This window comes from Protopterus annectens, chromosome 9.part0 (genome assembly GCF_019279795.1).
Source record: "Protopterus annectens isolate FY-2018-M chromosome 9.part0, PAN1.0, whole genome shotgun sequence".
Taxonomy (NCBI): Eukaryota; Metazoa; Chordata; order Ceratodontiformes; family Protopteridae; genus Protopterus; species Protopterus annectens.
In genome coordinates, this window is record NC_056743.1 from 1,816,640,001 (window position 1) to 1,816,663,651 (window position 23,651).

Below are 23,651 nucleotides of genomic sequence, written 5' to 3' on the forward strand. Positions count from 1 at the left end.
CATTCTAATAGGGAATTTGATGTCTTGTTATAATGTGCGGGGCTATTATTTAGCTGTGCGAAACAAAATCAGTTTGCACTAGATGAAAAAGAGTTAGAGTTTATGTCCACTCAATTGACATTCACATCACATAGTATTGTTTTTTTTTCTTGTGGAATTCTTATGGATATCCGATGTAGGGTATCTTCCAGTATAGCTATATTGTCACCAGGAGGGATGTAAAGAATAGCAGTACATATTTGTTTATAATTGTTTAATTTCAGGAAAGTAATAAGAAGCTCTGCTGAACTGAATTTTGATATTGGTTTGTCGTAAGGGAAATGTGATAATTGTTGGGAAATATTAAAGCAATACCGTTACTTTTCCTTTGATATGCAGCATTCTGTACTGTCCCAAAGCACAGGTAGGTACTATTAGAAGGCTGCATAAATATTTTCAACAGAATTGACTCATTGCATTTCTAACCCAACACACTGTGAATTTACACAGATCATGTGAGGGGATGGCATAACCTGCATGCTTCCCACAAGAAGCCAGTACTCTGTAAGCGATTAAGAGTGGAGTGATTAAGTATCATTTTTTTTGCATTTTCTTGCTGCCTTTAGCTAATTCTGCCTAAAACGCAGATAGTCTAGAGTTTCTGTGATTTAAAAAGCTTGTTTCAGCTACATATTGCACTTATTTTACTGCCTGCACTTTAACAAAGTCGTTTTTGTTTAAAATTACCTGTTTTAACTGTTGTAGGCTACACACTCAAGTGTGATAGCCATTTCTGTGTATTTAAAGCGTTTTTTTTTATTGTATCTGCTTTATTTACATGAAAAAAAACATAAAAACAAAAATATACTTGTTTTCATGCCTTTCTAAGCTAGATTAGTCCAGTTTTCAGGTTAGTGCTGAATTCAGGGCTGTGTTACAACTTTCTGTGTTTGCCCACACCTTACTTGGATAGAAGGAAGTTTCTCTGTTCACTGTGAGAGAGGGAGCTTTGAGCAGCCTATCTGTCCTTGGAGGAGTGGTTTCAGCCCAGAAATTAGTAGTTTATTGGCCATTTTTGGATAATTTTTATCTCTTTCATTTCCCTGCTATAAAACCCGCATTTGCAATGTTTTTGTGCTAGTATACAGCTCAGCAAGCTCCTGCCTGGTGCCCTGCAGAGTTCTACAGCAGCAGAGAGACAAAAGAGAGACTTTGGAGTGATTAAGTATCATTCTTCTGCATTTTCTTGCTGCCTTTAGCTAATTCCACCTAAAATACTGATTTTCTAGAGTTTTTGTGATTTAAAAAGCTTGTTTCAGCTATATATTGTACTTATTTTACTGCTTGCACTTTAACAAAGTCATTTTTCTCTTTAAATTACCTGTTTAACTGTTGTAGGCTACACATTCAAGTGGGATAGCCATTTCTGTGCATTTAAAGTGTTTGTTTGATTGTATCTGCTTTATTTTCTGACAAAAACAAAAAATATGATAGTTTTCCAACCTTTCTAAGCTCGTTTAGTCCAGTTTTCAGGTTAGTGCTGAATTCAGAGCTTTGTTACAAGTTCCTGTGTTTGCCCATACCTTACTTGGATAGAAGGAAGCTTCTCTGTCCACTGTGAGAGTGGGAGCTTTGAGCAGCCTATCTGTCCCTGGAGGAGTGGTTTCAGCCCAGTAATTAGTAGTTTATTAGTCATTTTGGGCTAATTTATATCTCTTTCATTTCCCTGCTATAAAACCCACATTTGCGCGGTTTTGCACGCCGGGCAGCGCCAGTTAGCTAGGGTATAACTATTCCCAGCTCCACAAAGTCTACTCTTCACTTTTTCCCTTGGAACTAGACAAACTTTCAACTTAAGCATTCAAATCATTCACTTCTCATCCCTGCACTTGCCCAAAACTCACAGCAAGCAATAATAAACCTTAGCACTAGACCCCCCCTATACTGTATAGAAGGACAAGGCACTCTATTTGACCTTACCAGCCAATCAGTAAAACAGTTCATTGTACCAATCCAGGCATGTCCAAAGGGCAGTTTCAGGTGTACTCTCCAGTCCAACTGGTGAATCTGGGCATTTTGAGGCAATGTTACAATTGCCTCATGTACACAGACAACCCTCTCTTCCTTCCACCAAACACTAATACATGCAAGAGATGCAATTATACAGCCAAACTGGAGGGTAAGCTCTCTCAACCCAAGAATGGACCAGGCAGTCAAGAGGAGAAGGGAATTACTTGCATCACACCACCAGTCTCACATAGACCTATGAAACCAGCACTGGCATAAAACACACATAAATACACAAAAAACATCCCCGGAGGCTCTAAATAAAAATCTGCAAAAGCAACAGAGACCTCCAAAGCAGACATCCAAGCAACCTCCACCGCCTAACACAAACCATGAAACACATACTTCACAAAACCAGTGTGCCACACAATCACAGCCCTTAAGGCAAAATAACATACCCAACACACTAGTAATAGGTGACTCTATAGTCAGGCACACTGACGTCCCACTCACTAGGCTGAACAAGGAGAAGGTTACTGTTAGTTGCCTGTCAGGTGCCAGGATCCGCCACATAACACAAGCACTCAGGTCACTCCAGAACAAGTACAAATATGACACTGTCATTGTCCATGTTGGTGTGAGTGACCTGAGCCGTACCTACCTGGACTACATGAAAAGAGACATGGAGGAGCTCTCTGATCACATAGCCCAGGCTGGTATGACCCTGACCCTGAGAAGTATCCTGCCCTCACCAAGAATAATACCACGGTATAGAGAAAAAATTATCAATTTCAACAATTGACTAAGCTTCTGGTGTCATTCAAAGGGGTTCCAGTGTCTGTCAGCCTGGGATGACATGCTCGACAAGCCATGCTGCTTTGCTAGAGGCAGTTTGCACCTGTCACCCTTAGGCTTTTGAATACTGGCCAAGGCTCTTGCCACCCCCATAGTGCCTTTTTTAGGCAAGGCTCAAAAGACAAACCTACCGCCGTAAATAGCACAAGTAACAAAAAACTGAGGGTAATGCTGCTCAATGCCAGAAGTCTAAACCTCAAAATGCACGCACTCGAGGCACTCCTCAGTATGGAGAAAATCGATATATGTGCAGTAACAGAAACCTGGTTTAATGCTGCAGAGAGCATGCCAGGACTACCACGCTACAACTCATACCATACATTTTGGCCACAAAACCCAGACCGAAATACAAAAGGTGGGGGGGAGTATACATATTCATCAAGGATACCCACACCTCCAGGTTAGTGTCACAGCACGATGCTTCAAAGATCATTCACGTGCAACTAACAATGGGCAAAACTGCTATTCAAATTATAGCTTGCTACAGATCAACCACCATGTCCCAGGACCCCCACTCCGCATTCCTGGAAACACTAGGAAACATAAAGGTCCTACCAAACACCCTGATTTCAGTTATCCAAACACTAACTGCGAGAACTACTCAAGTACGAACTCCCTGGCCCAACATTTCCTAAAATTTATAAACTCAAACACCCTGGATCAACTGGTTAACACCCCCACTAGATGTGACAATATATTGGACCTGGTCATCACCAACATCGACCGGTGTTCCACACCGGAGGTCAATCCCTCGCTGGTTAGATCTCACCATAAACTAATCACTCTGGATATCCACATTCTGCCACCAACCCTGGGTCAAAGAAACCACCGTGAAAAACTTTTCAAAAGCAAACTTCACGTTACTTAAGACCAAGGTGGGAAATTTCAAAGCCCCCTTGCTAAAGGATGACGCTGTCCAAGCTGCAAAATCCTTTACTAATGCACTCTACGGGCACCTACAAGAATGCATGGATCGTGCTATCCCAAACAAAACGAAGACTCACTCCTCCAAGACAAGGAAACCAGTCTGGTGGACCCCTGCCATAAACAAGCTTTACAATAGAAGGAGGAAACTAGTACAGAAAAGAGTAAAATCCCAAGAAGGGAAGACATCCCTGATCAGTATCAGCAAGAAACTATGTTCCCACATAAAATCATCCAAGGCTAGCTTTGGAAAAAAAATTGCAATGTACTCCAAAGATAACCACAAGGCATTCTTTAGCTATGTCAAGAATCTAAGTGGCAATTCTCAGATCTGCTCGGAGTTAGTGCAGAATGGCACAAAATACACTGAACCGACCGATATAGCCGACATCCTGGCAGACAGGTTCAGTGCAAACTTCACCCTGCTCTCACCCCCAAAAGGGCCCATAACTATACCAGAAGAATGTAGTGCCCCTGAAATCAGAGAAACTCAGGTTAAAGCAGCCGTCTCCAAAGCCAAAAAAACAGCATCAATGGGACCGGATGGTGTCCCAAGCTACGTCCTACACGAGCTCAAAGACAAACTAACCCCTCACCTAAACACACTGTTCAAACTCAGCCTCTCCACAGGCTATGTACCCATAGAGTGGCGCATGGCAATGGTTATTTCTCTCCACAAAGGTGGAGCCACAACGGACCCTGGGCACTATCACCCTATAAGCCTGACTTGCATGGTCTGCAGAGCTATGGAGCGCATCATCATGTATCTCATTAACAGAGACTTTGGAAACCTCCAAACACTGGACCCAACCCAGTTCGGCTTTGTTAAGGGCAGATCATGCCTCCTAAACCTGGTGGACTTCTTTGAGACTGTTACCAAGGCTATAGATGAGGGAAAGGTGGTCCACACAGTCTACCTAGACCTTGCTTAGGCCTTCAACACCATTCCCCACTCAGGTATTATAGACAAGCTCACCAGCCTGAACATAAACCCCTACGTCACGAGATGGGTTGCCAACTGGCTCATGGACAGAACCCACATGGTAAGAGTTGCAGGAGCTAGGTCTGATTCTAAACCAGTTACAAGTGGCGTTCCCCAGGGCTCAGTCCTAGGACCCCTCCTGTTTGGCATATACTTCTCCGAGGTACAGGCAAGAACAGGAGGACTATAGCTCATCAAGTTTGCAGACGACTGCAAACTAGGGGCTATAATTGACTCTCTGGCTGACATAGACATCCTCCAAAAGGGTCTCACTGAGACAGATACCTGGTGTCAAAACCATGGTCTCAAGCTAAATGCCAAAAAGTGCATAGTCATCCCCTTTGGAAAAAACAAAGTACCCACAAACTACCACATAGTTGGTAGCCCCCTAAATACAGAAGATGTAATAAGGTATCTGGGGACCCAAGTAAATAGTAACCTCTCCTTTGATAATCACATTGCCAAAGTGGTTAGAAAATCTTTCTATGTGGCCCATCTAATCACAAAAGGGTTTGCATCCAGATCGAAAGAGGTCATTGGGCCCCTCTACGCATCACTCATCAGACCTATCATAGAGTACAGTGCCCCATTTGGGATGTACCTTACAAGACATCTGCAACAACTGGAAAGACCACAGAAGTTCCTCACCAAGAGGATCACTGGCCTCAAGCAGATGCCCTATGCAGCTCGACTGAAGAAACTCCAGCTGTACTCGGTTGCATGCCGCCTACTTAGAGGTGATCTCTGCCTGACATATAAGGCCATGTCCAATCCAGAATTGATGGACATGCTCTACCTAAAAAAACATATCCCCTGGAGCTACATGCTCCAGGGACCTAAACCCCACCACAACAATAAATAGGATGTGCTGGAGGGATAGATTCCTGTCCCAGAGACTTCCCATGCTTTGGAACAAGATTCCAATCTACATTAGGCAGAGCTCCTCGCTAACCCTCTTCAAGAGAAACCTTGATGAGTGGATGGGAAACAGAAAGTTGACCCGAGGGATCACTTCAATGGCTCTGTTGGACAGAGGCACAGGGAACTAATCTAAGGGAGCGGCGAAAGCCAACACATTCCAGCTAGGCTTATAAATGCCTTTGGGCAGATAGCCTAGTACCTACCTATGAACCTATGAACTATGTGGGCATTAAGACTATCCATCACAGAATATTTGAATCTACTTTCACACTATAACACTGTGGAAGTGATATTGTTAAACAATCTAGAGGCTGGCTGGTAAAATTGGGCTGCACTGCTTTTAAGCTTTTCTATATGCCTTCCTTCTCTGCAGCAATTTATTGGACAGCAATGTTAAAAACAAATCGATAGTGTCATGGACTCATAATGCCTAAAGAGTGTTCCCGAAGGTGATATGACCCTGGAATGCTAGATAGCCTTCCATCTATGCCCTGTGCAAATGAGAAACTAACCTAACTTTGACACAAGTCTGAATTCCCCACATATTATCAGCTGACATTATATAATCATTAATTAATTCTGCCTTTTAACACAAGGACTTCTGTAACTATTCTGGGGCAATAACCATGTCAGTGGATCAGAAACAATGTTTTTGCCCTTTTCTTCACTGCGTGCTCAGTGTAAGTAATAGCACTGCATATAACATTCAACTAAAGTGCCTTCAACGTGTCACAGGTCTTGCTGTAAGTAAATCCTAAAATGCACTGCACACCACCTCAGCAAGCCAAATGGTGAATAACAGGCTTACTAATACCTTCAGTTTATGATGACTTAGTTGTCATTTGAGAAAAAGTAAAAACAATAGAACCAGCAACTCCAAAAAATTGAAGAACAGGAACCTCCAAAGAAACTCGTACACGAAGGAGTATGAAGTCTTTATTCCACAAAGATAGTACGGTTAAGCGCTTTCAACTGGAACCCAGTCTTCTTCAGAACAATTTGATAAATCTCATAAACTCCTATATATACATAAACCACATCACTCTAATTAAAAAGTGCGCCAAAAACACTTAAAGGTGCAGTACATAAAAGACAACACTTCACTGTTGCAACAGCCTAATTTTAAAAACCCAATAATATATGTCTGTATGTATAAAACACTCCTCATTACCTAAAACAATACCACATATACATAATTGTATGAATGTCAACAAGTACAATATATAAAATATAAATTGTAAACAAATATATAACACATTGTAATGAATCTTAAAATAAGGTTACAATACCTAACTTTAAATTAGAGATATGTCCCTAGATAATAAAGACATATGAATAAATCTAAATTGTGTCCCATAAATGTAGGTTACTAAAATTAATAATAACATTGGTAATAACATAATATCATGTACTAAGAGAGGACTAAAAAAGGTTTGATACTAATGGATTCATTTAGTCCAGGGGGTCTTGTAGCGTCCAATAGAATCTGCCATCTACTCTCTAAGGCTGCTAGTTGCATCTTCCAGTTACCCCCAAATAATGAATACTTGATCGTATCAATAATAGCAAAACAAAAGGAATGTTCTGCACCATGTTCATGAATGTGTTTATACAGAGCATTCTTAGTGTCCTTTTTCTGGATACGATAAAAGTGCTCATATATACGCTTTTTAAATACTCTTTCAGTCTTACCTATGTAATACATAGGACATGAAAGACATGTGGCTATATAAATCACCCGACTTGTATTACAATTCCCTGTTCTTGTTTTAATGCAAGTAGAATTAATATTTTTGAGTCGAATGTATCTAGACTCATTTATATACTTGCACTGTTTACACCTGCCACATTTAGTGGTACCTTTATACGTATCCATAGTGTTAGTATGATTGTCAGCCTTCTCTAATATTCTTTAGGTTATATAATCATTAATTAATTCTGCCTTTTAACACAAGGACTTCTGTAACTATTCTGGGGCAATAACCATGTCAGTGGATCAGAAACAATGTTTTTGCCCTTTTCTTCACTGCGTGCTCAGTGTAAGTAATAGCACTGCATATAACATTCAACTAAAGTGCCTTCAACGTGTCACAGGTCTTGCTGTAAGTAAATCCTAAAATGCACTGCACACCACCTCAGCAAGCCAAATGGTGAATAACAGGCTTACTAATACCTTCAGTTTATGATGACTTAGTTGTCATTTGAGAAAAAGGATATAACAGGTGATGCTGAAGTTTTAATTCATACTCAGTTTATCAACTTAATTCATTTCAGGATCACAGACGAAGCCAGAACTTATCCTGATATTTAATGAGCACAAAGTAGGGGTAAACCCACAGCACAATGCACATGCATGTGAGGTTATACAAGTACATACGCAGTCAAATGCACATGCGTGTGCGCGCACACACACACACACACACACACACACACACATGCACACATGGACACACATATACATACTGGCAAACACACACACACACACACACACACACACACACACACATACTCAAACTGTCAGAATCATACAATCCTAGCAACTTGGAAGGATGCCAGTTCATCTGTGGAATGTGGAAAAAAGCCAGAACAGGTTTTGAAAAATGCATGCCTGAACACTGAAGACCTGCAGATTCTGCACAGAAGGGCAAGCCCAGGAAAGAAGTGAAGTAGAGATCCAAGTGTTATGAGTCGGTAATGGTAGCTGCTATACCATGAACATATTAAGGGAAAAAAATAAAGAATTACTGGAACAATGGTATAGTACACTGGAAAAGCAGTCATTCCTGTAAACAAGGCATACTTATCCTGCTGATAGTTAAGTCTCCATGCTAGAATGAGTCTTTAATTAATATTGTGTTGATAACAATAAAGCCTTATGGGAAACAGAAACAGACTGAAATATTGGCTTGTTTACTTTTATTTAAACCTAGTGGGGAGATCAGGAATGATGAAAACTGTTTCAGACTATGGCCTCTGTCATGTGGTCTGACAGGATACCTGAGACACAACACAGTACAAGTTTCTAACACCCTATGGCTTAAGCCTCCCTAGCATGTCTTTTAAAGAAGCAGTCCATACTTTGCGAAACAAGTTAACACCAACAGTATAATTTTTATCAATATTTTTTTGCTGACAATAGATACGATGAAAGCAGATGGGATACAGTTTACAGTATTAATGTATATAAATTATTTCAAAAATGTATTTGAGTTTTGTGGTATAACCTTTTAATGCATTAATTTTTTGACAGTTAACTTTCCTTGGGAGTATTTATTTGTAGTTTATTCTGATGAAGGTTATGCCATCTGTACCTACATACAGATGCTCAAAAGGTAATGTTAAGGCTATGTTACAATAGACTGCAGTAATATAAAATGTTGCATGTATGTGAGTCAGGTGACGAAGAAGGCAATACTTTTTTCTTTTATCCATGCTTATAATTGTACTTTTATTTCTTTTTGCACAGGGTCCAATGGGACAGAAGGGGTCTAAAGGAGCACCTGTGAGTAACCCAATGAATTATCCTACTTTAATGAATGTTCTAGTAATGATGAGTAGCGGTGAATGTTGTAAACACAAACTACCCTTTAGAAATAACACAAACTATAAGTAAAGGCATAATTGCCATTGTGTTTTCATTAATTGCATTAATGAGCGAAGACCATGATGCTTTATGAATTACAGTTATTCCATCTATTTTGTTCTTAAAGTCAAAGGGTATGATTTTAAAGCTGTTGGGTGTTTCCACTGGATGGTCTGTTTTTGCACTAGCAAAGAGATGCACAAAGTGGTTTGGGCAATAGTTGTTTGTATACCATAATAAGAATGTACCAGTATCATTTGCAGATAATTTTGTCTGTTGTTTTCCTGGTCACATTTTTCACATGTTGATAGTACCATTTGTGGTGTTCAATGACCTGAGTTTTTCCAGTGTTATCAGCACCCTGGTTAGTGATACCTGCAATTACAGTGCATGACCAAAAGGGGGTGCTGCTGCATAAATGCAAACAGCATTGGCAGAGCGCTCCAATGTTGCTGTTGTTGTTACAGCAGTCATTCTCTTAACTGTGTTTTATTATTATTATTATTATTATTATTATTATTACTATATTTTAAGTCCTTCTCTTGATCTTTTTGTTAGTGAAAAGTTATTAATTTTAAGAACGTTTTTCATTATTTTAGTAAAGCTGAATTTGCCTTTGGTATTGCCATTGTCAGGAAGAATATTCCTATGGGAAAAAAAAAACCCTCCTCTAAAGGAGTTATTTAACTCAGTATGTTTTGACATGTTCAGTTTTTCTGTTTTTGCTTGTTTATTTATATTTCTTGGTAATTATTTTAAAAGTGAGTGGAGAAATAAAATGTCATCAGTTTCTTAGCATCACAGCAGTATTCTTGCATATTTATGACTTAAATGAAAGAAACTTGTTTTAGAGCTGCAGAAAGTACTCCAAAAGTGCATGGCTACAGTGCTTGTCACACATTTAGACCAACAACATCACATACTGAGACCAAAGGTGAAGGTGTTTTGATCTATGTTAGCAACAAATATACCTGGTTGGTTAAACAGGATAATACCATGGAGCTCATCCACGTGCATGTCATAAGTAAGATCCCTCACCATATCATGACTAGCCACAGATCATCATCTATGGCCCTAGAGTGCCACATCTCTTACCTAAACCTATTAAAGGAACTCACCATCCATCCATCCATCCATCCATCCATCCATCCATCCATCCATCCATCCATCCAAACACCCTATTCATGGGTGAGTTTAACTGCATCCCTATAGACTGGGAAATGTACACTGCCTCAAGCTCATGGGCAAACACCCTGGAATAGATCATGCATGCTACAACCAGAGGATCAAATATGCTGGATCTGGTACTCACCCACATGAGAGAGCACCCCCCCCCCCATGTCACATCCTTACAGATCACAAGGTTGTCTCTTCTGAAGTAAAAATCAATACAGAAAACCCAGCTAAACCAGTAACAGTTGGGAACTATTCTCTAAAGCAAACTATATCATATTGACAGTTTGTCAAAATTCATGGCTTCCCCCAAACATAAGTCCTATGCAGAATTATTCTCAAGTCATTTTACAAACATATGAATGGCTGCATGAAGGCTACCATATTTACCAGAAGTAAACCCAAAGCAAACACTAAAAACAAACCCCACTGGAGGAATCCTCAGGGTATATAATAAAAGAAGAAAACTCATGGCCAAAATCAGGAAAAGTAACTCCCTTAAAGACCACTGCTTTGTTATATAACTAAAGGACAATCTAAAAGGTCTAATTAATTCCAACAAGGTCAACCTTGAGGTCAGGATAGCCTCTCAGGCTAAGGACAATCACAAGGCCTTCTTCAGCTACATCCTGAATCTGAGAGATAATACACAAGAGTGTGCTGAGCTAGTGGTGAATGGTACTACCTTCACTGATCAGGGTGACATAGCAAATTCACTGGCTGAAAAATTCAGATCAAACTTTGCACCCCATATCTCTCCCATCTCCACCATCTGAAATCCCCTCAGTCATGTATCCCCCAACTATCAGCAGGGAGCAAATACTAGCAGCACTCGCTAAAGCCAAGAACGCTGCCTCCACAGGTCCTCACAAAATCCCTAGTTGCCGCCTGAACAGTCTAAAACATGACCTTCTAGGACCACTTGAGGTACTCTTCAGCTACAGCCTTGAAAAAGACTACATTCCAAGTAAATGGACAACCACAATAATCATTCCTGTCCATAAGAGTAGACCATCAACCAACCCAGGAAATACAGAACCATCAGTCTTATAAGCCTAATATGCAAAACTATGGAATGAATTATCAGGAAATGCTAAATAAGAACATTGGAAACCTACAGGCACTTTTACCAAGACAATGGATGAGGGTAAAATAGTCCATACAGCATATCTTGACCTGGCTGAAGTATTTGATACAATATTCCACTCAGGCATTGTTGACAAGCACTTTGAGTTAGGTGTAAGCCCTTACATAACTTGTTGGATTACCGGCTGGCTCACAAACAGAACCCCAAGACATCAGGATCGGTCAGACCACCCTCCACCAAGAGACCGGTCACCAGTGGAGTGCCCCAAGACTGTGTGCTGGGCCCACTCCTGTTTGGCATCTACTTCTTGGAAATTAAGGCTAATGTTAAGGTCTCTAGCTCATCAGGTTCACAGATGATTGTAAATTGGGAGCTATTATAGATTCCCCCAAGACACAACTATCTTGCAAGTGGGTTAAACATAGACAAATGACTGGTGCCAAAGCTATGTCCTAAAACTCTATGTCAAAAAATGTTTTATAATGCCTTTTGGGAAACTGTCAATTCTAGTTAATTACTCCATAGATAAAACATTCTAAGAGTTGACCCAGTAGTAAGGGATCTAGGAACAAATGTAGACAGCAGTTTGGCCTTTGACCAATATGTAGCTAAGATAATAAGAAAATCTTTCTGTTTCACCCAGCTTATACTTAAATGCCATCCAGGTCCAAGGAAGTTATAGCACCACTCCACTCAGCCCTTATTAGACCTATCATTGAATACAGTGCCCCTTTGTCATGTATCTAACTAGGCACTTGCATCAGTTGCAAAGCCCATAAAGGTTTCTCACCAGGAGAATTCAGGGCATGAACACCCTGTCCTACACTGATCACGTAAAGGCTCTGTCTCTACATTCCATCTCCTACAGGCTGCTGAGAGGGGATGTTTTTCTGGCTTACAGGGCTTCCTCAGATCCAACCCTGATGGATCTTTTGCACATGCACAAAACAAACAGCACCAGAAACACTAGATCCATGAATCTGAACTTCACTTTTGACATAAACAGAACATGCTGGAAAGACAAATATGTGTCTGAAAGGATCCCTGCACTATGCAATAGACTCCCCATCCATGTAAAACAGAGTTTATCCCTGACTCTATTCAAATACAACCTTGACAATTGGATGAGAAATCATAAATTTACCCCAGTCTGGCCCCCATGTCCCTTATGGACATAGGCCTTCCATAAGAAAAGTATTATCCTAACTAATGCCCTCCTACAAATCCTTAGCTACCTGCATACTAATATGACCCCCACCCCCAATGATTCTTGGGATCCAAATGTTTTGGAGGGTGTGACCTAGTAACAACCTATGAACCTATGATATTTCTTATGTTATACAGTGATCACAAAATGAATGTCAACATTGTTTTTATCTAGTTATTTGATCTTACCTGAAGGAAACTTGCAAAGAAAACCTCTTATTTCTTTAAGTACCTGGAAGACAAATATAAAGGAAGGTTCTGGCAACTGCTAGACAGTCTTGAGATGACATATTTCAAATGCAGCAATATTTTTCTAATGAGATGATTAAAGAAAGTCAGGAGTTAGATTTCATATTTAATTTTAATTACAACAGATGAATTGAATACATTTTACATAAGTGTGATATTTATTTATTTTTTTCTATCAACATCTTCCACAACAGGGAGTATTTATGGTCTGGATTCCAAAAGGAATGAGGCCATCATGTGAGATTGGTCCACCAAGGTATCAGCACTGCATAATTCTTCTAAAATAGCCATACTTTGTGCATAAATTCTTGGATAAAAAAGCGAAGCAAGTCCAAGCACTCAGGAACCAAAAGTAGTAACGTGAACGTATTTTATTAAAAACGTTTTCGCTCCTGGGCAAAGCAGAAGCTTCTTCAGACAAAACAAAAGAGCGCCAAATCCCCTTTTAAATGTAAAAAGTTTGGTTGTCATGATGTCATATCCTTAGCAACCAACAAATAAAAACAATACAGTTTTCAGTATACAAAAATAACACAATCAACCAACTTTGTGCATAAATTCTGGTAGCATGTGGAAGTACGGGAACACCCTGTGAACTCCAACAAATCCACTGCAGAACTGCTGTCCACTATACTTTTCAACTGTCCAGGTTCTCACAGAATTCCCAGATTTTTGCCTCATATTTTTATTCTCTTTCTCTTAAAATATTTGTGTCTATGGCAAATCATTGAGGATTGAAGTCAGAAAATAATGACATTTAGTTTCAGACTTCATACCCTTCACAAAATCTGTGCTAATGCAAAACCTACCATTCTATCAACTTTTTAAGTTCAGAAGAGCAAAATTAAAAAAAAAAAAACTGTCCCTATTTTGGGGGCTTTGTACTACTATTATTTAGGGTTTTGTCCAGATTTCTTGCCCTAAGAGTTAAGAAGTAGGCTGTCCTCATATTCAAACTACTGTGATATGAGATTCTGTTGCATGCAATGCAGGCAAGTCTCACTACCTATGAAAACCAGCAACTAGGGTCATGCACTCAGAAAAGAACAGGAATTGGGAGAAGCCAGGATGAAGTGCCATGGAATGCTATCTGAAGAAGTACATATACAGCATATTCCCAGCGATCCAAAATGAATTTGTACCATTCTCCCTGTAAAGGACCTCTAAATCCAGGCATGTGTATTTGGTATATTCAAATTAAAGAGTAGTCAGAGTGCATTTCTTTATAGACTGCTATTTGTACAGTTTTGGATAAAAATCATTTTGAACTTTGGCTTAGAAACATTATCCTGTTCATCTCTGATATAGTATGATTTAAAAGGAGTGACAGATAATGTGATAATAACATACAGTGGAGTGGTGGGCATTGAATTACAGACAATGATACAAGTATGTACACCATTTGGTATCATAATCTACATGTCAGGTGAAACAGATACATGAATTCCAATAATATACCAAACATCTGCATATCCTCAAGGAGTAAATACATATGTTTGTGTTACCCTATTGTAAGAACATCCCAATATACTTGTACTTAATATTTACAAATGTTCAGAAAAAATGTAAACTCCTAATACTGCTAAAACCACACTGAAGGAGCAAAAACCACTGTAAAATCCAGTATAAATCCAATGTTCTTTATTGTAGGTAAGCGCTTTCAGCCAGCCTTGGTTGCTTCCTCAGATTACAAAAAAACAGAATCCCAAACTTTAAAAGCCTTGAATCCTCTGTCACATGACTATGACCAATTAATTAGTTAAATGAGTTAAAAGAACAAGTACATTCAAAATGCAAATACACTCAAAAACCACAAAATTTCATTCAAGGCAATATATAAAAAAACAGCATATAATATGATGTAAAAAAACATACAAAGAACATTCATAAATTTTATATATATATATATATATATATATATATATATATATATATATATATATATATATATAAATATATAAAAATAAATAACCTGCTATACTATCTAACATACTAATACTACCCTATCTGTAAATCACTAATAAAACAGCTTTCTTCCTAATATTCAAAAATACTGTATGTATAAATAAAGAAAAAACATCTAACATATACTATATTATATTATATGTTATCTAAACATAGCGTAACTATAAAAAGCTGGTATGACCCTATCTATAAATCACAAAATTATTTTTTCGGTGTTTTGTAGATGACCTGTTCCTTTCTTGGGGGGGTAGTGAGGAAAGATTATGTGAATTTGTGGAACATTTAAATGAAAGTACTGATTTTTTAGGTTTTACCATTTATAGATCTCGTACCGCCATTGAGTTTTTAGATATAAAAATACAGTTGGCTGGAACCACTGGCAATGTGTACACTAAATTGAATCGGAAGGACTGCTACCGTAATATTTATATTCACCACACTAGTATGCACCCTCCCCGTATTTTTAGGAACGTCATCAATAATCAAGCTTTACGCATGTCAAAATTCCATGAAAGAGATGAGGACTTTGAAGATAGTTTGATGACCCTGAGGGATGAGTTCCTAGTCAGGGGTTACCATGAAAGAGAGGTAAATGAGGCATGCGCTGAAGCCAGAACTAAAAAGGAACACTACAGGGAAACCGTATTTTTCTAGTCCCAATATGGGTGGAGTGGAAATGACCCCTAAGAAAATGAAGAGCAGAGAACAATTAGTGAAGTTTAGTATTGATACTCGTTTGATTAAGGATATAATATATCGTAATTGGCATATATTGGGGACTGGTGATAGGATAAGTGCAGTAATAGGAGAGAAACCTCGCTTTATTTCTAAAAATCGAAAAACATTGAAGCAGATGCTCTGCTATACAGATGGATTAGAACATAGATCCATATGAACTATGGGACTAGGAGATCGTCATCCCTCCTCCCTTCAATTGTCCCACATCTATACACAGTAGGACAGTAATGGGATAGATAAGAAGCTGTAGGGCAGTTTAGGTTAATACAAATATATTAGTATTAGGTAAATGCTGCCACCTGTAATACATGCTCGTTTTGTCAGTATATAGAAACTAACACCGTGTTTGTCCATCCATCGAGTGGGGAAATCCTTCAAGTTTAAGGCCTCCAGGTGACTGTGAGAGTAGGAATGTGATATATTTAGCCCACTGTGCCTGCTGCAGTGCATTTTATGTTGGTAAGACCAACAGACGGTTAAGGTTGAGAATTCGTGACCACCTTTACTGTTTTAGGAGACAACAGGAACATAGTGCACTGGCTAAAGACATGTTACAACAAGGGAGAATCATTATTTTTACTTTTCTATTACTGACACTGTCACTGAAACCATTAGGATGGGAGATTTAAATAACAGAACTATACAAAGGGAATTGAGATGGATTTTTATGTTAGCACCCCATAAACTACCTGGCCTGAATGATTATGTATCTCTGAAACCCGTGTTGAAAGATAGGAAGATTAGGAAGAAATCTATTTCATTTTGTGATTTATAGATAGGGTTATACCATCTTTTTATAGTTAGACTATGTTTAGACAACATATAATATAATATAATATAGTATACATTAGATGTTTTTTCTTTATTTATACATAGAGTATTTTTGAATATTAGAAAGAAAGCTGTTTTATTAGTGATTTACAGATAGGGTAGTATTAGTATGTTAGATAGTATAGCAGGTTATTTATTTTTATTTATATATATATATATATATATATATATATATATATATATATATATATAGCAATTTTATGTATGTTCCTTGTATGATTCTTTTACATCATATTATATGCAGTTTTATTATATATTGCCTTGAATGAAATTTTGTGCTTTCTGAGTGTATTTGCATCTTGCATGTACTTGGTCTTTTAACTCATTTAACTAAATTGGTCATAGTCATAAGACACAGGATTCAAGGCTTTTAAAGTTTGGGATGATGTTTTTTTGCAATCTTTGGTCTGAGGAAGCAACCAGGGCTGGTTGCAAAAGAGCTTACCTACAATAAAGAGCATTGGATTTATACTAGATTTTACAGTGGTTTCTGCTCCTTCAGTGTGGTTTTCGTAGTATTAGGAGTTTATGTTTTTTCGGGACATTTGCCTTGGTGTGTTTACTCCTATACTTCATAACTAGGCTTTTCCTTCTTTTTACTTAATATTTACAAAGGTAACCCTGAACACTCACATGTTCAAATATGGGGCTTGAAATGCATGAAACTAGGTGCAGATTCCTTAATTGTGGATTCTTTTTAGCATTATAGCAGAAATTTACTAAAAGTAAAGGGGGTGCGGATACGATGTGATGGCTGGTACTTACACAAGTTTTTTGGCAGTATATGTAAGATATGGCTCCAGTCATGAGAACTTAGGCACAACCTTATTTAGATGTGCAGTGTGAGGGCACAGGCAGGTTTCAGAACTGCATGCATACAAAGGATTTCTGCAAGACTGGATCAGCACTTTGCTTTCTACTACACACATACGAATCTTTACCCACGCCAAGTGCTCCCATCCCTACATCCACCAACCAATTACCACTTACTGAACCAAACACTGCTATCCCTAGGAACGTCAAGCACCTATTCATTCCATACCGAAGTACTCCCACCTCTGGGACCCTACAATTGACTCTGCACTGCACTCAGCTTCCTGAGCTCAGCATCCACAAAGCAGATGACCGCTCGCGTCAAGCAAACCAGTTGTCCAAAAATATCCTTTCTACCACCCTACAGGTAAAAATGTTTATCACTCCAATCCCAAAAGCCCAAAGATGAGAACCTGTCAACAACTTGGAATCCCCTGGCAAATTGGGCAGGATTCATAGACGAGTTGCATGGTAAGCAAAACTCATTAGTGTGGAATAAGCATTTTAGCATTATAGCGGAAAATTACTAAAATTAAAGGGGGTGCGGATACGATGTGATGGCTGGTACTTACACAAGTTTTTTGGCAGTGCTCCCATCCCTACATCCACTAACCACTTGCAACTTACTTAACCAAGCACTGCTATCCCTAGGAACGCCAATCACCTATTCACTCCATACCAAAATATTCCCACCTCTGGGACCCTACATTTGACTCTGCACTGCACTCAGCTTCCCTAGCTCAGCATCCACAAAGCAGTTGTCTGCTCATTTCAAGCAAAACAGTTGTCCAAAAATATCCTTTCTACCACCCTACAGGTAAAAATGTTTATGACTCTAACCCCTGGAGCCCAAAGATGATAAACAATCAACAACTTGGAATCCCCTGGTAAATTGGGCAGGATACATAGACGAGTTGCATGGTAAGCAGAACACATTAATGTGGAATAAGCCATTCTCAAGATAAAAGTGATTTATTGTAACATGTTGCGCTGCAGTGCAGGCAGCACAAATGCACTGCAAAACAAATATGTAAATGATTATGTAATGGTATGCAAATGACAGTTTTCAGTATACAAAAATAACACAATCAACCAACTTTGTGCATAAATTCTGGTAGCATGTGGAAGTACGGGAACACCCTGTGAACTCCAACAAATCCACTGCAGAACTGCTGTCCACTATACTTTTCAACTGTCCAGGTTCTCACAGAATTCCCAGATTTTTGCCTCATATTTTTATTCTCTTTCTCTTAAAATATTTGTGTCTATGGCAAATCATTGAGGATTGAAGTCAGAAAATAATGACATTTAGTTTCAGACTTCATACCCTTCACAAAATCTGTGCTAATGCAAAACCTACCATTCTATCAACTTTTTAAGTTCAGAAGAGCAAAATTAAAAAAAAAAAAAACTGTCCCTATTTTGGGGGCTTTGTACTACTATTATTTAGGGTTTTGTCCAGATTTCTTGCCCTAAGAGTTAAGAAGTAGGCTGTCCTCATATTCAAACTACTGTGATATGGGATTCTGTTGCATGCAATGCAGGCAAGTCTCACTACCTATGAAAACCAGCAACTAGGGTCATGCACTCAGAAAAGAACAGGAATTGGGAGAAGCCAGGATGAAGTGCCATGGAATGCTATCTGAAGAAGTACATATACAGCATATTCCCAGCGATCCAAAATGAATTTGTACCATTCTCCCTGTAAAGGACCTCTAAATCCAGGCATGTGTATTTGGTATATTCAAATTAAAGAGTAGTCAGAGTGCATTTCTTTATAGACTGCTATTTGTACAGTTTTGGATAAAAATCATTTTGAACTTTGGCTTAGAAACATTATCCTGTTCATCTCTGATATAGTATGATTTAAAAGGAGTGACAGATAATGTGATAATAACATACAGTGGAGTGGTGGGCATTGAATTACAGACAATGATACAAGTATGTACACCATCTGGTATCATAATCTACATGTCAGGTGAAACAGATACATGAATTCCAATAATATACCAAACATCTGCATATCCTCAAGGAGTAAATACATATGTTTGTGTTACCCTATTGTAAGAACATCCCAATATACTTGTACTTAATATTTACAAATGTTCAGAAAAAATGTAAACTCCTAATACTGCTAAAACCACACTGAAGGAGCAAAAACCACTGTAAAATCCAGTATAAATCCAATGTTCTTTATTGTAGGTAAGCGCTTTCGCAGCCAGCCTTGGTTGCTTCCTCAGATTACAAAAAAACAGAATCCCAAACTTTAAAAGCCTTGAATCCTCTGTCACATGACTATGACCAATTAATTAGTTAAATGAGTTAAAAGAACAAGTACATTCAAAATGCAAATACACTCAAAAACCACAAAATTTCATTCAAGGCAATATATAAAAAAACAGCATATAATATGATGTAAAAAAACATACAAAGAACATTCATAAATTTTATATATATGTATATATATATATATATATATATATATATATATATATATAAATATATAAAAATAAATAACCTGCTATACTATCTAACATACTAATACTACCCTATCTGTAAATCACTAATAAAACAGCTTTCTTCCTAATATTCAAAAATACTGTATGTATAAATAAAGAAAAAACATCTAACATATACTATATTATATTATATGTTATCTAAACATAGCGTAACTATAAAAAGCTGGTATGACCCTATCTATAAATCACAAAATTATTTTTTCGGTGTTTTGTAGATGACCTGTTCCTTTCTTGGGGGGGTAGTGAGGAAAGATTATGTGAATTTGTGGAACATTTAAATGAAAGTACTGATTTTTTAGGTTTTACCATTTATAGATCTCGTGCCGCCATTGAGTTTTTAGATATAAAAATACAGTTGGCTGGAACCACTGGCAATGTGTACACTAAATTGAATCGGAAGGACTGCTACCGTAATATTTATATTCACCACACTAGTATGCACCCTCCCGTATTTTTAGGAACGTCATCAATAATCAAGCTTTACGCATGTCAAAATTCCATGAAAGAGATGAGGACTTTGAAGATAGTTTGATGACCCTGAGGGATGAGTTCCTAGTCAGGGGTTACCATGAAAGAGAGGTAAATGAGGCATGCGCTGAAGCCAGAACTAAAAAGGAACACTACCAGGAAACCGTATTTTTCTAGTCCCAATATGGGTGGAGTGGAAATGACCCCTAAGAAAATGAAGAGCAGAGAACAATTAGTGAAGTTTAGTATTGATACTCGTTTGATTAAGGATATAATATATCGTAATTGGCATATATTGGGGACTGGTGATAGGATAAGTGCAGTAATAGGAGAGAAACCTCGCTTTATTTCTAAAAATCGAAAAACATTGAAGCAGATGCTCTGCTATACAGATGGATTAGAACATAGATCCATATGAACTATGGGACTAGGAGATCGTCATCCCTCCTCCCTTCAATTGTCCCACACCTATACACAGTAGGACAGTAGTGGGATAGATAAGAAGCTGTAGGGCAGTTTAGGTTAATACAAATATATTAGTATTAGGTAAATGCTGCCACCTGTAATACATGCTCGTTTTGTCAGTATATAGAAACTAACACCGTGTTTGTCCATCCATCGAGTGGGGAAATCCTTCAAGTTTAAGGCCTCCAGGTGACTGTGAGAGTAGGAATGTGATATATTTAGCCCACTGTGCCTGCTGCAGTGCATTTTATGTTGGTAAGACCAACAGACGGTTAAGGTTGAGAATTCGTGACCACCTTTACTGTTTTAGGAGACAACAGGAACATAGTGCACTGGCTAAAGACATGTTACAACAAGGGAGAATCATTATTTTTACTTTTCTATTACTGACACTGTCACTGAAACCATTAGGATGGGAGATTTAAATAACAGAACTATACAAAGGGAATTGAGATGGATTTTTATGTTAGCACCCCATAAACTACCTGGCCTGAATGATTATGTATCTCTGAAACCCGTGTTGAAAGATAGGAAGATTAGGAAGAAATCTATTTCATTTTGTGATTTATAGATAGGGTTATACCATCTTTTTATAGTTAGACTATGTTTAGACAACATATAATATAATATAATATAGTATACATTAGATGTTTTTTCTTTATTTATACATAGAGTATTTTTGAATATTAGAAAGAAAGCTGTTTTATTAGTGATTTACAGATAGGGTAGTATTAGTATGTTAGATAGTATAGCAGGTTATTTATTTTTATTTATATATATATATATATATATATATATATATATATATATATATATATATATATATATATATATAGCAATTTTATGTATGTTCCTTGTATGATTCTTTTACATCATATTATATGCAGTTTTATTATATATTGCCTTGAATGAAATTTTGTGCTTTCTGAGTGTATTTGCATCTTGCATGTACTTGGTCTTTTAACTCATTTAACTAAATTGGTCATAGTCATAAGACACAGGATTCAAGGCTTTTAAAGTTTGGGATGATGTTTTTTTGCAATCTTTGGTCTGAGGAAGCAACCAGGGCTGGTTGCAAAAGAGCTTACCTACAATAAAGAGCATTGGATTTATACTAGATTTTACAGTGGTTTCTGTTCCTTCAGTGTGGTTTTCGTAGTATTAGGAGTTTATGTTTTTTCGGGACATTTGCCTTGGTGTGTTTACTCCTATACTTCATAACTAGGCTTTTCCTTCTTTTTACTTAATATTTACAAAGGTAACCCTGAACACTCACATGTTCAAATATGGGGCTTGAAATGCATGAAACTAGGTGCAGATTCCTTAACTGTGGATTCTTTTTAGCATTATAGCAGAAATTTACTAAAAGTAAAGGGGGTGCGGATACGATGTGATGGCTGGTACTTACACAAGTTTTTTGGCAGTATATGTAAGATATGGCTCCAGTCATGAGAACTTAGGCACAACCTTATTTAGATGTGCAGTGTGAGGGCACAGGCAGGTTTCAGAACTGCATGCATACAAAGAATTTCTGCAAGACTGGATCAGCACTTTGCTTTCTACTACACACATACGAATCTTTACCCACGCCAAGTGCTCCCATCCCTACATCCACCAACCAATTACCACTTACTGAACCAAACACTGCTATCCCTAGGAACGTCAAGCACCTATTCATTCCATACCGAAGTACTCCCACCTCTGGGACCCTACAATTGACTCTGCACTGCACTCAGCTTCCTGAGCTCAGCATCCACAAAGCAGATGACCGCTCGCGTCAAGCAAACCAGTTGTCCAAAAATATCCTTTCTACCACCCTACAGGTAAAAATGTTTATCACTCCAATCCCAAAAGCCCAAAGATGAGAACCTGTCAACAACTTGGAATCCCCTGGCAAATTGGGCAGGATTCATAGACGAGTTGCATGGTAAGCAAAACTCATTAGTGTGGAATAAGCATTTTAGCATTATAGCGGAAAATTACTAAAATTAAATGGGGTGCGGATACGATGTGATGGCTGGTACTTACACAAGTTTTTTGGCAGTGCTCCCATCCCTACATCCACTAACCACTTGCAACTTACTTAACCAAGCACTGCTATCCCTAGGAACGCCAATCACCTATTCACTCCATACCAAAATATTCCCACCTCTGGGACCCTACATTTGACTCTGCACTGCACTCAGCTTCCCTAGCTCAGCATCCACAAAGCAGTTGTCTGCTCATTTCAAGCAAAACAGTTGTCCAAAAATATCCTTTCTACCACCCTACAGGTAAAAATGTTTATGACTCTAACCCCTGGAGCCCAAAGATGATAAACAATCAACAACTTGGAATCCCCTGGTAAATTGGGCAGGATACATAGACGAGTTGCATGGTAAGCAGAACACATTAATGTGGAATAAGCCATTCTCAAGATAAAAGTGATTTATTGTAACATGTTGCGCTGCAGTGCAGGCAGCACAAATGCACTGCAAAACAAATATGTAAATGATTATGTAATGGTATGCAAATGACAGTTTTCAGTATACAAAAATAACACAATCAACCAACTTTGTGCATAAATTCTGGTAGCATGTGGAAGTACGGGAACACCCTGTGAACTCCAACAAATCCACTGCAGAACTGCTGTCCACTATACTTTTCAACTGTCCAGGTTCTCACAGAATTCCCAGATTTTTGCCTCATATTTTTATTCTCTTTCTCTTAAAATATTTGTGTCTATGGCAAATCATTGAGGATTGAAGTCAGAAAATAATGACATTTAGTTTCAGACTTCATACCCTTCACAAAATCTGTGCTAATGCAAAACCTACCATTCTATCAACTTTTTAAGTTCAGAAGAGCAAAATTAAAAAAAAAAAAAAACTGTCCCTATTTTGGGGG

The 23,651-nt window shown here is 38.1% G+C and overlaps 1 protein-coding gene across 1 annotated transcript in view; it reads left to right on the top strand.

Moving 5' to 3' along the window:
• Nucleotides 1-23,651, top strand: part of COL5A3 (collagen type V alpha 3 chain) — a 1,727,233-nt gene that overhangs the window by 1,475,036 nt on the left and 228,546 nt on the right. Inside the window, exon 60 of the mRNA XM_044084684.1 lies at nucleotides 9,135-9,170. Coding sequence (XP_043940619.1) covers nucleotides 9,135-9,170 — 36 coding nt within the window. The remainder of the gene's footprint in view (nucleotides 1-9,134; nucleotides 9,171-23,651) is intronic.